The sequence below is a fragment of the Polypterus senegalus genome, unplaced genomic scaffold (genome assembly GCF_016835505.1).
Source record: "Polypterus senegalus isolate Bchr_013 unplaced genomic scaffold, ASM1683550v1 scaffold_3309, whole genome shotgun sequence".
Taxonomy (NCBI): domain Eukaryota; kingdom Metazoa; phylum Chordata; class Cladistia; order Polypteriformes; family Polypteridae; genus Polypterus; species Polypterus senegalus.
The window spans coordinates 1-14,451 of NW_024380702.1; the positions used below are offsets into that span (position 1 = coordinate 1).

Genomic DNA, 14,451 nt, shown 5'->3' on the forward strand with positions numbered 1-14,451 from the left:
GTGTGCTCACTTGTGAATCCGTGACTGCCACTGCATCTCCTTCAGTCATATTGTCCTCAGCCAAGGCCACAACTTGGAGGGTATACATGCTTCCGGGTATTAGTCCAGTTAGATTAGCAAATGCCGAAGTTGTGGTCACATTCATCACTGTGGATCCAGTAACGTCAACTCTGTAGCTTCCAACGTTGCCATTTGGTGGTGTCCAGCTGAGAGAAAGTGAGCTAGTGGAGATATTACTGATCGTCAAATTGTACACCTTATCAGGCTCTGTTACAGGAAAAAAATAAAAGGATAGGTTAAAATAAACAATACAGTAGAGAACACAGATAACACTTCTAATTACAGTATACTATAAACTGCACAATGTAAGTTTCTGAAATAGAATTTAAATAATTATGGGGTGGGAAACGTCAACATTTTAGTGATATCACATTGCTTATTAATTCTGATATTTTTTTACACTGGATTTTTATTTTTAAATTGTTTTTCTCCATCACTAGTAAACTGATCTTGAATGTCTGCAAGCAAAGAAACAATTGATAATTATCTCTAAGCGTTTCCCGTTCTACTTCAACAATGTCCCGGACATCAACGTCCTTCAACTTTTTTCGGCAATATACAGTCTTTCCTGGTTGAAAAATCATCCTACAGCTTCTCTGAAAAACACTGAAAAATCTGAACCTACAAATGATTGAACGCGTAAAATTCTGCTTCAGATGTGCCATGATTAACGCATCTAATTATTTAAAAAATTTCAGACATCCTGGCTTTTTCCAGTCACTGATTTCACCCATGGTTCCTCTGATCCTATATTCTGTTTCTCCTCTTATATGAGTGCAACTGTTACATGTAATATTCTCTGCTTAAGACCTTTCTTTTTGTGGTTGAACAAACTTTAATGTCATACGTAGATCACTTTTACTGCTGGAACTGACACTATTCCTGGGAGGAATGCTCGTCAAAGTTAAGAAGTGCTCTTGAGGAATTTCGTTCTCACTGAAGCAGGAAATTACACATTTAGGCATCACAAGGGGTCACTGATTACACAGTTACCTCATATCTTTTTACCAATAGTCAAAATCTTGTTTTGTGATTCTTCTGTGCGGTAGAGATATAATGACAGTTAATTCAAAGCAAAACAAAACAAAAAATAGGGAATAGAAAGTGAAAATGTTCCAAAATATCAGAACGGAACCTCAAACACATATCAGCGAAGGCTCTAATGTTTGAGGAGCTTCCCTTTCTTTCCTTCTGTATTCCCACCAATGTTCTTCTCTGGTTGTCAGAGTTGTAAGCATTATACATCTGTGAGAGGGATACTTGTGCATTAACTCAGAAAAGCCCACTTTTTTCTACTAGCGATTCACTAGCGGAACCTGAAGCTAATTAACTAGGGCAAAGGGAATCTAATGTCATATTTATCAGTGGAGTTCAATAAAGTTGTCGGAGCTGTTGCTATCAGTACAATTGAGTCTATGCATTCACTTCAGTATTCATAATGGAAAGGCAATGAGGAAGCACTATAACATTTTAGAAACTGAAATGATTTTTTAGATTACATACAATAAGACCATTACTATAAACGTTAGCAAAACTTTGTGATGTCACGCCAGGCTTGCCTACTAAACCTCTGCTTTTTTAAAATAACAAATTTACAAATAATCTGGAAATAACTGAAAATGCATGGTTAAGAGTCCTTTTTATTGTTCCAAATAGATTGAAACAGCAGTGCATTACTAAGTGAAATGAAATAACATTTAAGGTTTGATTTCTTTTTTGAAGTGCTTATTTTAAACTTCTAGTTGGTTTACATTTAATTTAAAATCTAGACAAAAATATGGAAAAATCTTCCATCAACTGTAGCCATTTTTCATCAGTATTCCGTCATATTCGCATCATGACAGAGTCGTTCAGAAAGAAGGACTGTATATCACTGAAAACAAGGGGGCAGGACAAATAACCAATCTTTGATTTGTGTGGTTCAATTGTAAAAAGCGACTGGGAAGATTACCACCGTTTTTTGGACATTATAGATTCAACTGAAAAATCTACAGGTAGCAGATGATAGGTGTGCTCACTTGTGAATCCGTGACTGCCACTGCATCTCCTTCAGTCATATTGTCCTCAGCCAAGGCCACAACTTGGAGGGTATACATGCTTCCGGGTATTAGTCCAGTTAGATTAGCAAATGCCGAAGTTGTGGTCACATTCATCACTGTGGATCCAGTAACGTCAACTCTGTAGCTTCCAAGCGTTGCCATTTGGTGGTGTCCAGCTGAGAGAAAGTGAGCTAGTGGAGATATTACTGATCGTCAAATTGTGAACCTTACCAGGCTCTGTTACAGGGAAAAAATGAAAGGATAGGTTAAAATAAACAATACAGTAGAGAACACAGATAACACTTCTAATTACAGTATACTATAAACTGCACAATGTAAGTTTCTGAAATAGAATTTAAATATTCATGGGGTTGGAAACGTCAACATTTTAGTGATATCACATTGCTTATTAATTCTGATATTTTTTTACATTGGATTTTTATTTTTAAATTGTTTTTCTCCATCACTAGTAAACTGATCTTGAATGTCTGCAAGCAAAGAAACAATTGATAACTATCTCTTCGCGTTTCCCGTTCTACTTCAACAATGTCCGGGCATCAACGTCCTTGAATTGTTCTCGTCAATATACTGTCTTTCCTGGTTGAAAAATCATCCTACAGCTTCTCTGAAAAACACTGAAAAATCTGAACCTACAAATGATTGAGCGCGTAAAATTCTGCTTCAGATGTGCCATGATTAACGCATCTAATTATTTAAAAAATTTCAGACATCCTGGCTTTTTCCAGTCACTGATTTCACCCATGGTTCCTCTGATCCTATATTCTGTTTCTCCTCTTATATGAGTGCAACTGTTACATGTAATATTCTCTGCTTAAGACCTTTCTTTTTGTGGTTGAACAAACTTTAATGTCATACGTAGATCACTTTTACTGCTGGAACTGACACTATTCCTGGGAGGAATGCTCGTCAAAGTTAAGAAGTGCTCTTGAGGAATTTCGTTCTCACTGAAGCAGGAAATTACACATTTAGGCATCACAAGGGGTCACTGATTACACAGTTACCTCATATCTTTTTACCAATAGTCAAAATCTTGTTTTGTGATTCTTCTGTGCGGTAGAGATATAATGACAGTTAATTCAAAGCAAAACAAAACAAAAAATAGGGAATAGAAAGTGAAAATGTTCCAAAATATCAGAACGGAACCTCAAACACATATCAGCGAAGGCTCTAATGTTTGAGGAGCTTCCCTTTCTTTCCTTCTGTATTCCCACCAATGTTCTTCTCTGGTTGTCAGAGTTGTAAGCATTATACATCTGTGAGAGGGATACTTGTGCATTAACTCAGAAAAGCCCACTTTTTTCTACTAGCGATTCACTAGCGGAACCTGAAGCTAATTAACTAGGGCAAAGGGAATCTAATGTCATATTTATCAGTGGAGTTCAATAAAGTTGTCGGAGCTGTTGCTATCAGTACAATTGAGTCTATGCATTCACTTCAGTATTCATAATGGAAAGGCAATGAGGAAGCACTATAACATTTTAGAAACTGAAATGATTTTTTAGATTACATACAATAAGACCATTACTATAAACGTTAGCAAAACTTTGTGATGTCACGCCAGGCTTGCCTACTAAACCTCTGCTTTTTTAAAATAACAAATTTACAAATAATCTGGAAATAACTGAAAATGCATGGTTAAGAGTCCTTTTTATTGTTCCAAATAGATTGAAACAGCAGTGCATTACTAAGTGAAATGAAATAACATTTAAGGTTTGATTTCTTTTTTGAAGTGCTTATTTTAAACTTCTAGTTGGTTTACATTTAATTTAAAATCTAGACAAAAATATGGAAAAATCTTCCATCAACTGTAGCCATTTTTCATCAGTATTCCGTCATATTCGCATCTTGTCAGAGTCGTTCAGAACGAAGGACTGTATATCACTGAAAACAAGGGGGCAGGACAAATAACCAATCTTTGATTTGTGTGGTTCAATTGTAAAAAGCGACTGGGAAGATTACCACCGTTTTTTGGACATTATAGATTCAACTGAAATATCTACAGGTAGCAGATGATAGGTGTGCTCACTTGTGAATCCGTGACTGCCACTGCATCTCCTTCAGTCATATTGTCCTCAGCCAAGGCCACAACTTGGAGGGTATACATGCTTCCGGTATTAGTCCAGTTAGATTAGCAAATGCGAAGATGTGGTCACATTCATCACTGTGGATCCAGTAACGTCAACTCTGTAGCTTCCAGCGTTGCCATTTGGTGGTGTCCAGCTGAGAGAAAGTGAGCTAGTGGAGATATTACTGATCGTCAAATTGTACACCTTATCAGGCTCTGTTACAGGAAAAAAATAAAAGGATAGGTTAAAATAAACAATACAGTAGAGAACACAGATAACACTTCTAATTACAGTATACTATAAACTGCACAATGTAAGTTTCTGAAATAGAATTTAAATATTCATGGGGTTGGAAACGTCAACATTTTAGTGATATCACATTGCTTATTAATTCTGATATTTTTTTACATTGGATTTTTATTTTTAAATTGTTTTTCTCCATCACTAGTAAACTGATCTTGAATGTCTGCAAGCAAAGAAACAATTGATAACTATCTCTTCGTTTCCGTTCTACTTCAACAATGTCCGGGCATCAACGTCCTTGAATTGTTCTCGTCAATATACTGTCTTTCCTGGTTGAAAAATCATCCTACAGCTTCTCTGAAAAACACTGAAAAATCTGAACCTACAAATGATTGAACGCGTAAAATTCTGCTTCAGATGTGCCATGATTAACGCATCTAATTATTTAAAAAATTTCAGACATCCTGGCTTTTTCCAGTCACTGATTTCACCCATGGTTCCTCTGATCCTATATTCTGTTTCTCCTCTTATATGAGTGCAACTGTTACATGTAATATTCTCTGCTTAAGACCTTTCTTTTTGTGGTTGAACAAACTTTAATGTCATACGTAGATCACTTTTACTGCTGGAACTGACACTATTCCTGGGAGGAATGCTCGTCAAAGTTAAGAAGTGCTCTTGAGGAATTTCGTTCTCACTGAAGCAGGAAATTACACATTTAGGCATCACAAGGGGTCACTGATTACACAGTTACCTCATATCTTTTTACCAATAGTCAAAATCTTGTTTTGTGATTCTTCTGTGCGGTAGAGATATAATGACAGTTAATTCAAAGCAAAACAAAACAAAAAATAGGGAATAGAAAGTGAAAATGTTCCAAAATATCAGAACGGAACCTCAAACACATATCAGCGAAGGCTCTAATGTTTGAGGAGCTTCCCTTTCTTTCCTTCTGTATTCCCACCAATGTTCTTCTCTGGTTGTCAGAGTTGTAAGCATTATACATCTGTGAGAGGGATACTTGTGCATTAACTCAGAAAAGCCCACTTTTTTCTACTAGCGATTCACTAGCGGAACCTGAAGCTAATTAACTAGGGCAAAGGGAATCTAATGTCATATTTATCAGTGGAGTTCAATAAAGTTGTCGGAGCTGTTGCTATCAGTACAATTGAGTCTATGCATTCACTTCAGTATTCATAATGGAAAGGCAATGAGGAAGCACTATAACATTTTAGAAACTGAAATGATTTTTTTTAGATTACGTACAATAAGACCATTACTATAAACGTTAGCAAAACTTTGTGATGTCACGCCAGGCTTGCCTACTAAACCTCTGCTTTTTTAAAATAACAAATTTACAAATAATCTGGAAATAACTGAAAATGCATGGTTAAGAGTCCTTTTTATTGTTCCAAATAGATTGAAACAGCAGTGCATTACTAAGTGAAATGAAATAACATTTAAGGTTTGATTTCTTTTTTGAAGTGCTTATTTTAAACTTCTAGTTGGTTTACATTTAATTTAAAATCTAGACAAAAATATGGAAAAATCTTCCATCAACTGTAGCCATTTTTCATCAGTATTCCGTCATATTCGCATCTTGTCAGAGTCGTTCAGAACGAAGGACTGTATATCACTGAAAACAAGGGGGCAGGACAAATAACCAATCTTTGATTTGTGTGGTTCAATTGTAAAAAGCGACTGGGAAGATTACCACCGTTTTTTGGACATTATAGATTCAACTGAAATATCTACAGGTAGCAGATGATAGGTGTGCTCACTTGTGAATCCCGTGACTGCCACTGCATCTCCTTCAGTCATATTGTCCTCAGCCAAGGCCACAACTTGGAGGGTATACATGCTTCCGGGTATTAGTCCAGTTAGATTAGCAAATGCCGAAGTTGTGGTCACATTCATCACTGTGGATCCAGTAACGTCAACTCTGTAGCTTCCAAGCGTTGCCATTTGGTGGTGTCCAGCTGAGAGAAAGTGAGCTAGTGGAGATATTACTGATCGTCAAATTGTACACCTTATCAGGCTCTGTTACAGGAAAAAAATAAAAGGATAGGTTAAAATAAACAATACAGTAGAGAACACAGATAACACTTCTAATTACAGTATACTATAAACTGCACAATGTAAGTTTCTGAAATAGAATTTAAATATTCATGGGGTTGGAAACGTCAACATTTTAGTGATATCACATTGCTTATTAATTCTGATATTTTTTTACATTGGATTTTTATTTTTAAATTGTTTTTCTCCATCACTAGTAAACTGATCTTGAATGTCTGCAAGCAAAGAAACAATTGATAACTATCTCTTCGCGTTTCCCGTTCTACTTCAACAATGTCCCGGGCATCAACGTCCTTGAATTGTTCTCGTCAATATACTGTCTTTCCTGGTTGAAAAATCATCCTACAGCTTCTCTGAAAAACACTGAAAAATCTGAACCTACAAATGATTGAACGCGTAAAATTCTGCTTCAGATGTGCCATGATTAACGCATCTAATTATTTAAAAAATTTCAGACATCCTGGCTTTTTCCAGTCACTGATTTCACCCATGGTTCCTCTGATCCTATATTCTGTTTCTCCTCTTATATGAGTGCAACTGTTACATGTAATATTCTCTGCTTAAGACCTTTCTTTTTGTGGTTGAACAAACTTTAATGTCATACGTAGATCACTTTTACTGCTGGAACTGACACTATTCCTGGGAGGAATGCTCGTCAAAGTTAAGAAGTGCTCTTGAGGAATTTCGTTCTCACTGAAGCAGGAAATTACACATTTAGGCATCACAAGGTTCACTGATTACACAGTTACCTCATATCTTTTTACCAATAGTCAAAATCTTGTTTTGTGATTCTTCTGTGCGGTAGAGATATAATGACAGTTAATTCAAAGCAAAACAAAACAAAAAATAGGGAATAGAAAGTGAAAATGTTCCAAAATATCAGAACGGAACCTCAAACACATATCAGCGAAGGCTCTAATGTTTGAGGAGCTTCCCTTTCTTTCCTTCTGTATTCCCACCAATGTTCTTCTCTGGTTGTCAGAGTTGTAAGCATTATACATCTGTGAGAGGGATACTTGTGCATTAACTCAGAAAAGCCCACTTTTTTCTACTAGCGATTCACTAGCGGAACCTGAAGCTAATTAACTAGGGCAAAGGGAATCTAATGTCATATTTATCAGTGGAGTTCAATAAAGTTGTCGGAGCTGTTGCTATCAGTACAATTGAGTCTATGCATTCACTTCAGTATTCATAATGGAAAGGCAATGAGGAAGCACTATAACATTTTAGAAACTGAAATGATTTTTTTTAGATTACGTACAATAAGACCATTACTATAAACGTTAGCAAAACTTTGTGATGTCACGCCAGGCTTGCCTACTAAACCTCTGCTTTTTTAAAATAACAAATTTACAAATAATCTGGAAATAACTGAAAATGCATGGTTAAGAGTCCTTTTTATTGTTCCAAATAGATTGAAACAGCAGTGCATTACTAAGTGAAATGAAATAACATTTAAGGTTTGATTTCTTTTTTGAAGTGCTTATTTTAAACTTCTAGTTGGTTTACATTTAATTTAAAATCTAGACAAAAATATGGAAAAATCTTCCATCAACTGTAGCCATTTTTCATCAGTATTCCGTCATATTCGCATCTTGTCAGAGTCGTTCAGAACGAAGGACTGTATATCACTGAAAACAAGGGGGCAGGACAAATAACCAATCTTTGATTTGTGTGGTTCAATTGTAAAAAGCGACTGGGAAGATTACCACCGTTTTTTGGACATTATAGATTCAACTGAAATATCTACAGGTAGCAGATGATAGGTGTGCTCACTTGTGAATCCGTGACTGCCACTGCATCTCCTTCAGTCATATTGTCCTCAGCCAAGGCCACAACTTGGAGGGTATACATGCTTCCGGGTATTAGTCCAGTTAGATTAGCAAATGCCGAAGTTGTGGTCACATTCATCACTGTGGATCCAGTAACGTCAACTCTGTAGCTTCCAACGTTGCCATTTGGTGGTGTCCAGCTGAGAGAAAGTGAGCTAGTGGAGATATTACTGATCGTCAAATTGTACACCTTATCAGGCTCTGTTACAGGAAAAAAATAAAAGGATAGGTTAAAATAAACAATACAGTAGAGAACACAGATAACACTTCTAATTACAGTATACTATAAACTGCACAATGTAAGTTTCTGAAATAGAATTTAAATATTCATGGGGTTGGAAACGTCAACATTTTAGTGATATCACATTGCTTATTAATTCTGATATTTTTTTACATTGGATTTTTATTTTTAAATTGTTTTTCTCCATCACTAGTAAACTGATCTTGAATGTCTGCAAGCAAAGAAACAATTGATAACTATCTCTTGCGTTTCCGTTCTACTTCAACAATGTCCCGGCATCAACGTCCTTGAATTGTTCTCGTCAATATACTGTCTTTCCTGGTTGAAAAATCATCCTACAGCTTCTCTGAAAAACACTGAAAAATCTGAACCTACAAATGATTGAACGCGTAAAATTCTGCTTCAGATGTGCCATGATTAACGCATCTAATTATTTAAAAAATTTCAGACATCCTGGCTTTTTCCAGTCACTGATTTCACCCATGGTTCCTCTGATCCTATATTCTGTTTCTCCTCTTATATGAGTGCAACTGTTACATGTAATATTCTCTGCTTAAGACCTTTCTTTTTGTGGTTGAACAAACTTTAATGTCATACGTAGATCACTTTTACTGCTGGAACTGACACTATTCCTGGGAGGAATGCTCGTCAAAGTTAAGAAGTGCTCTTGAGGAATTTCGTTCTCACTGAAGCAGGAAATTACACATTTAGGCATCACAAGGGTCACTGATTACACAGTTACCTCATATCTTTTTACCAATAGTCAAAATCTTGTTTTGTGATTCTTCTGTGCGGTAGAGATATAATGACAGTTAATTCAAAGCAAAACAAAACAAAAAATAGGGAATAGAAAGTGAAAATGTTCCAAAATATCAGAACGGAACCTCAAACACATATCAGCGAAGGCTCTAATGTTTGAGGAGCTTCCCTTTCTTTCCTTCTGTATTCCCACCAATGTTCTTCTCTGGTTGTCAGAGTTGTAAGCATTATACATCTGTGAGAGGGATACTTGTGCATTAACTCAGAAAAGCCCACTTTTTTCTACTAGCGATTCACTAGCGGAACCTGAAGCTAATTAACTAGGGCAAAGGGAATCTAATGTCATATTTATCAGTGGAGTTCAATAAAGTTGTCGGAGCTGTTGCTATCAGTACAATTGAGTCTATGCATTCACTTCAGTATTCATAATGGAAAGGCAATGAGGAAGCACTATAACATTTTAGAAACTGAAATGATTTTTTTTAGATTACGTACAATAAGACCATTACTATAAACGTTAGCAAAACTTTGTGATGTCACGCCAGGCTTGCCTACTAAACCTCTGCTTTTTTAAAATAACAAATTTACAAATAATCTGGAAATAACTGAAAATGCATGGTTAAGAGTCCTTTTTATTGTTCCAAATAGATTGAAACAGCAGTGCATTACTAAGTGAAATGAAATAACATTTAAGGTTTGATTTCTTTTTTGAAGTGCTTATTTTAAACTTCTAGTTGGTTTACATTTAATTTAAAATCTAGACAAAAATATGGAAAAATCTTCCATCAACTGTAGCCATTTTTCATCAGTATTCCGTCATATTCGCATCTTGTCAGAGTCGTTCAGAACGAAGGACTGTATATCACTGAAAACAAGGGGGCAGGACAAATAACCAATCTTTGATTTGTGTGGTTCAATTGTAAAAAGCGACTGGGAAGATTACCACCGTTTTTTGGACATTATAGATTCAACTGAAATATCTACAGGTAGCAGATGATAGGTGTGCTCACTTGTGAATCCGTGACTGCCACTGCATCTCCTTCAGTCATATTGTCCTCAGCCAAGGCCACAACTTGGAGGGTATACATGCTTCCGGGTATTAGTCCAGTTAGATTAGCAAATGCTGAAGATGTGGTCACATTCATCACTGTGGATCCAGTAACGTCAACTCTGTAGCTTCCAGCGTTGCCATTTGGTGGTGTCCAGCTGAGAGAAAGTGAGCTAGTGGAGATATTACTGATCGTCAAATTGTACACCTTATCAGGCTCTGTTACAGGAAAAAAATAAAAGGATAGGTTAAAATAAACAATACAGTAGAGAACACAGATAACACTTCTAATTACAGTATACTATAAACTGCACAATGTAAGTTTCTGAAATAGAATTTAAATATTCATGGGGTTGGAAACGTCAACATTTTAGTGATATCACATTGCTTATTAATTCTGATATTTTTTTACATTGGATTTTTATTTTTAAATTGTTTTTCTCCATCACTAGTAAACTGATCTTGAATGTCTGCAAGCAAAGAAACAATTGATAACTATCTCTTCGCGTTTCCCGTTCTACTTCAACAATGTCCCGGCATCAACGTCCTTGAATTGTTCTCGTCAATATACTGTCTTTCCTGGTTGAAAAATCATCCTACAGCTTCTCTGAAAAACACTGAAAAATCTGAACCTACAAATGATTGAACGCGTAAAATTCTGCTTCAGATGTGCCATGATTAACGCATCTAATTATTTAAAAAATTTCAGACATCCTGGCTTTTTCCAGTCACTGATTTCACCCATGGTTCCTCTGATCCTATATTCTGTTTCTCCTCTTATATGAGTGCAACTGTTACATGTAATATTCTCTGCTTAAGACCTTTCTTTTTGTGGTTGAACAAACTTTAATGTCATACGTAGATCACTTTTACTGCTGGAACTGACACTATTCCTGGGAGGAATGCTCGTCAAAGTTAAGAAGTGCTCTTGAGGAATTTCGTTCTCACTGAAGCAGGAAATTACACATTTAGGCATCACAAGGGTCACTGATTACACAGTTACCTCATATCTTTTTACCAATAGTCAAAATCTTGTTTTGTGATTCTTCTGTGCGGTAGAGATATAATGACAGTTAATTCAAAGCAAAACAAAACAAAAAATAGGGAATAGAAAGTGAAAATGTTCCAAAATATCAGAACGAACCTCAAACACATATCAGCGAAGGCTCTAATGTTTGAGGAGCTTCCCTTTCTTTCCTTCTGTATTCCCACCAATGTTCTTCTCTGGTTGTCAGAGTTGTAAGCATTATACATCTGTGAGAGGGATACTTGTGCATTAACTCAGAAAAGCCCACTTTTTTCTACTAGCGATTCACTAGCGGAACCTGAAGCTAATTAACTAGGGCAAAGGGAATCTAATGTCATATTTATCAGTGGAGTTCAATAAAGTTGTCGGAGCTGTTGCTATCAGTACAATTGAGTCTATGCATTCACTTCAGTATTCATAATGGAAAGGCAATGAGGAAGCACTATAACATTTTAGAAACTGAAATGATTTTTTAGATTACGTACAATAAGACCATTACTATAAACGTTAGCAAAACTTTGTGATGTCACGCCAGGCTTGCCTACTAAACCTCTGCTTTTTTAAAATAACAAATTTACAAATAATCTGGAAATAACTGAAAATGCATGGTTAAGAGTCCTTTTTATTGTTCCAAATAGATTGAAACAGCAGTGCATTACTAAGTGAAATGAAATAACATTTAAGGTTTGATTTCTTTTTTGAAGTGCTTATTTTAAACTTCTAGTTGGTTTACATTTAATTTAAAATCTAGACAAAAATATGGAAAAATCTTCCATCAACTGTAGCCATTTTTCATCAGTATTCCGTCATATTCGCATCTTGTCAGAGTCGTTCAGAACGAAGGACTGTATATCACTGAAAACAAGGGGGCAGGACAAATAACCAATCTTTGATTTGTGTGGTTCAATTGTAAAAAGCGACTGGGAAGATTACCACCGTTTTTTGGACATTATAGATTCAACTGAAATATCTACAGGTAGCAGATGATAGGTGTGCTCACTTGTGAATCCCGTGACTGCCACTGCATCTCCTTCAGTCATATTGTCCTCAGCCAAGGCCACAACTTGGAGGGTATACATGCTTCCGGTATTAGTCCAGTTAGATTAGCAAATGCCGAAGTTGTGGTCACATTCATCACTGTGGATCCAGTAACGTCAACTCTGTAGCTTCCAACGTTGCCATTTGGTGGTGTCCAGCTGAGAGAAAGTGAGCTAGTGGAGATATTACTGATCGTCAAATTGTACACCTTATCAGGCTCTGTTACAGGAAAAAAATAAAAGGATAGGTTAAAATAAACAATACAGTAGAGAACACAGATAACACTTCTAATTACAGTATACTATAAACTGCACAATGTAAGTTTCTGAAATAGAATTTAAATATTCATGGGGTTGGAAACGTCAACATTTTAGTGATATCACATTGCTTATTAATTCTGATATTTTTTTACATTGGATTTTTATTTTTAAATTGTTTTTCTCCATCACTAGTAAACTGATCTTGAATGTCTGCAAGCAAAGAAACAATTGATAACTATCTCTTGCGTTTCCCGTTCTACTTCAACAATGTCCCGGGCATCAACGTCCTTGAATTGTTCTCGTCAATATACTGTCTTTCCTGGTTGAAAAATCATCCTACAGCTTCTCTGAAAAACACTGAAAAATCTGAACCTACAAATGATTGAACGCGTAAAATTCTGCTTCAGATGTGCCATGATTAACGCATCTAATTATTTAAAAAATTTCAGACATCCTGGCTTTTTCCAGTCACTGATTTCACCCATGGTTCCTCTGATCCTATATTCTGTTTCTCCTCTTATATGAGTGCAACTGTTACATGTAATATTCTCTGCTTAAGACCTTTCTTTTTGTGGTTGAACAAACTTTATTGTCATACGTAGATCACTTTTTACTGCTGGAACTGACACTATTCCTGGGAGGAATGCTCGTCAAAGTTAAGAAGTGCTCTTGAGGAATTTCGTTCTCACTGAAGCAGGAAATTACACATTTAGGCATCACAAGGGTCACTGATTACACAGTTACCTCATATCTTTTTACCAATAGTCAAAATCTTGTTTTGTGATTCTTCTGTGCGGTAGAGATATAATGACAGTTAATTCAAAGCAAAACAAAACAAAAAATAGGGAATAGAAAGTGAAAATGTTCCAAAATATCAGAACGGAACCTCAAACACATATCAGCGAAGGCTCTAATGTTTGAGGAGCTTCCCTTTCTTTCCTTCTGTATTCCCACCAATGTTCTTCTCTGGTTGTCAGAGTTGTAAGCATTATACATCTGTGAGAGGGATACTTGTGCATTAACTCAGAAAAGCCCACTTTTTTCTACTAGCGATTCACTAGCGGAACCTGAAGCTAATTAACTAGGGCAAAGGGAATCTAATGTCATATTTATCAGTGGAGTTCAATAAAGTTGTCGGAGCTGTTGCTATCAGTACAATTGAGTCTATGCATTCACTTCAGTATTCATAATGGAAAGGCAATGAGGAAGCACTATAACATTTTAGAAACTGAAATGATTTTTTTTAGATTACGTACAATAAGACCATTACTATAAACGTTAGCAAAACTTTGTGATGTCACGCCAGGCTTGCCTACTAAACCTCTGCTTTTTTAAAATAACAAATTTACAAATAATCTGGAAATAACTGAAAATGCATGGTTAAGAGTCCTTTTTATTGTTCCAAATAGATTGAAACAGCAGTGCATTACTAAGTGAAATGAAATAACATTTAAGGTTTGATTTCTTTTTTGAAGTGCTTATTTTAAACTTCTAGTTGGTTTACATTTAATTTAAAATCTAGACAAAAATATGGAAAAATCTTCCATCAACTGTAGCCATTTTTCATCAGTATTCCGTCATATTCGCATCTTGTCAGAGTCGTTCAGAACGAAGGACTGTATATCACTGAAAACAAGGGGGCAGGACAAATAACCAATCTTTGATTTGTGTGGTTCAATTGTAAAAAGCGACTGGGAAGATTACCACCGTTTTTTGGACATTATAGATTCAACTGAAATAT

At 35.9% G+C, this 14,451-nt stretch overlaps 1 protein-coding gene across 1 annotated transcript; it reads right to left on the minus strand.

The window, feature by feature from the left end:
- Positions 1–4,243: 4,243 nt before the first annotated feature.
- Positions 4,244–6,467, minus strand: LOC120520344 (receptor-type tyrosine-protein phosphatase eta-like). The gene is made up of 2 exons (XM_039742777.1): positions 6,211–6,467; positions 4,244–4,401 (listed from the first exon to the last, which is right to left on the minus strand). The coding sequence occupies exons 1-2, from the start codon at positions 6,392–6,394 to the stop codon at positions 4,244–4,246; spliced, it is 342 nt and encodes a 113-aa protein (XP_039598711.1). The 5' UTR covers positions 6,395–6,467.
- Between the last annotated feature and the right edge of the window lie 7,984 nt (positions 6,468–14,451).

What these genes read in the sequence shown, in the direction of transcription:
- LOC120520344 (XM_039742777.1), bottom strand. Translation starts at nt 6,394, where the DNA reads ATGGCAACGCTTGGAAGCTACAGAGTTGACGTTACTGGATCCACAGTG. An exon ending in GGCAGTCACGGGATTCACAA is followed by an intron (nt 4,402 to 6,210) that starts GTGAGCACACCT and finishes TTCCTGTAACAG; the next exon opens with AGCCTGATAAGGTGTACAAT.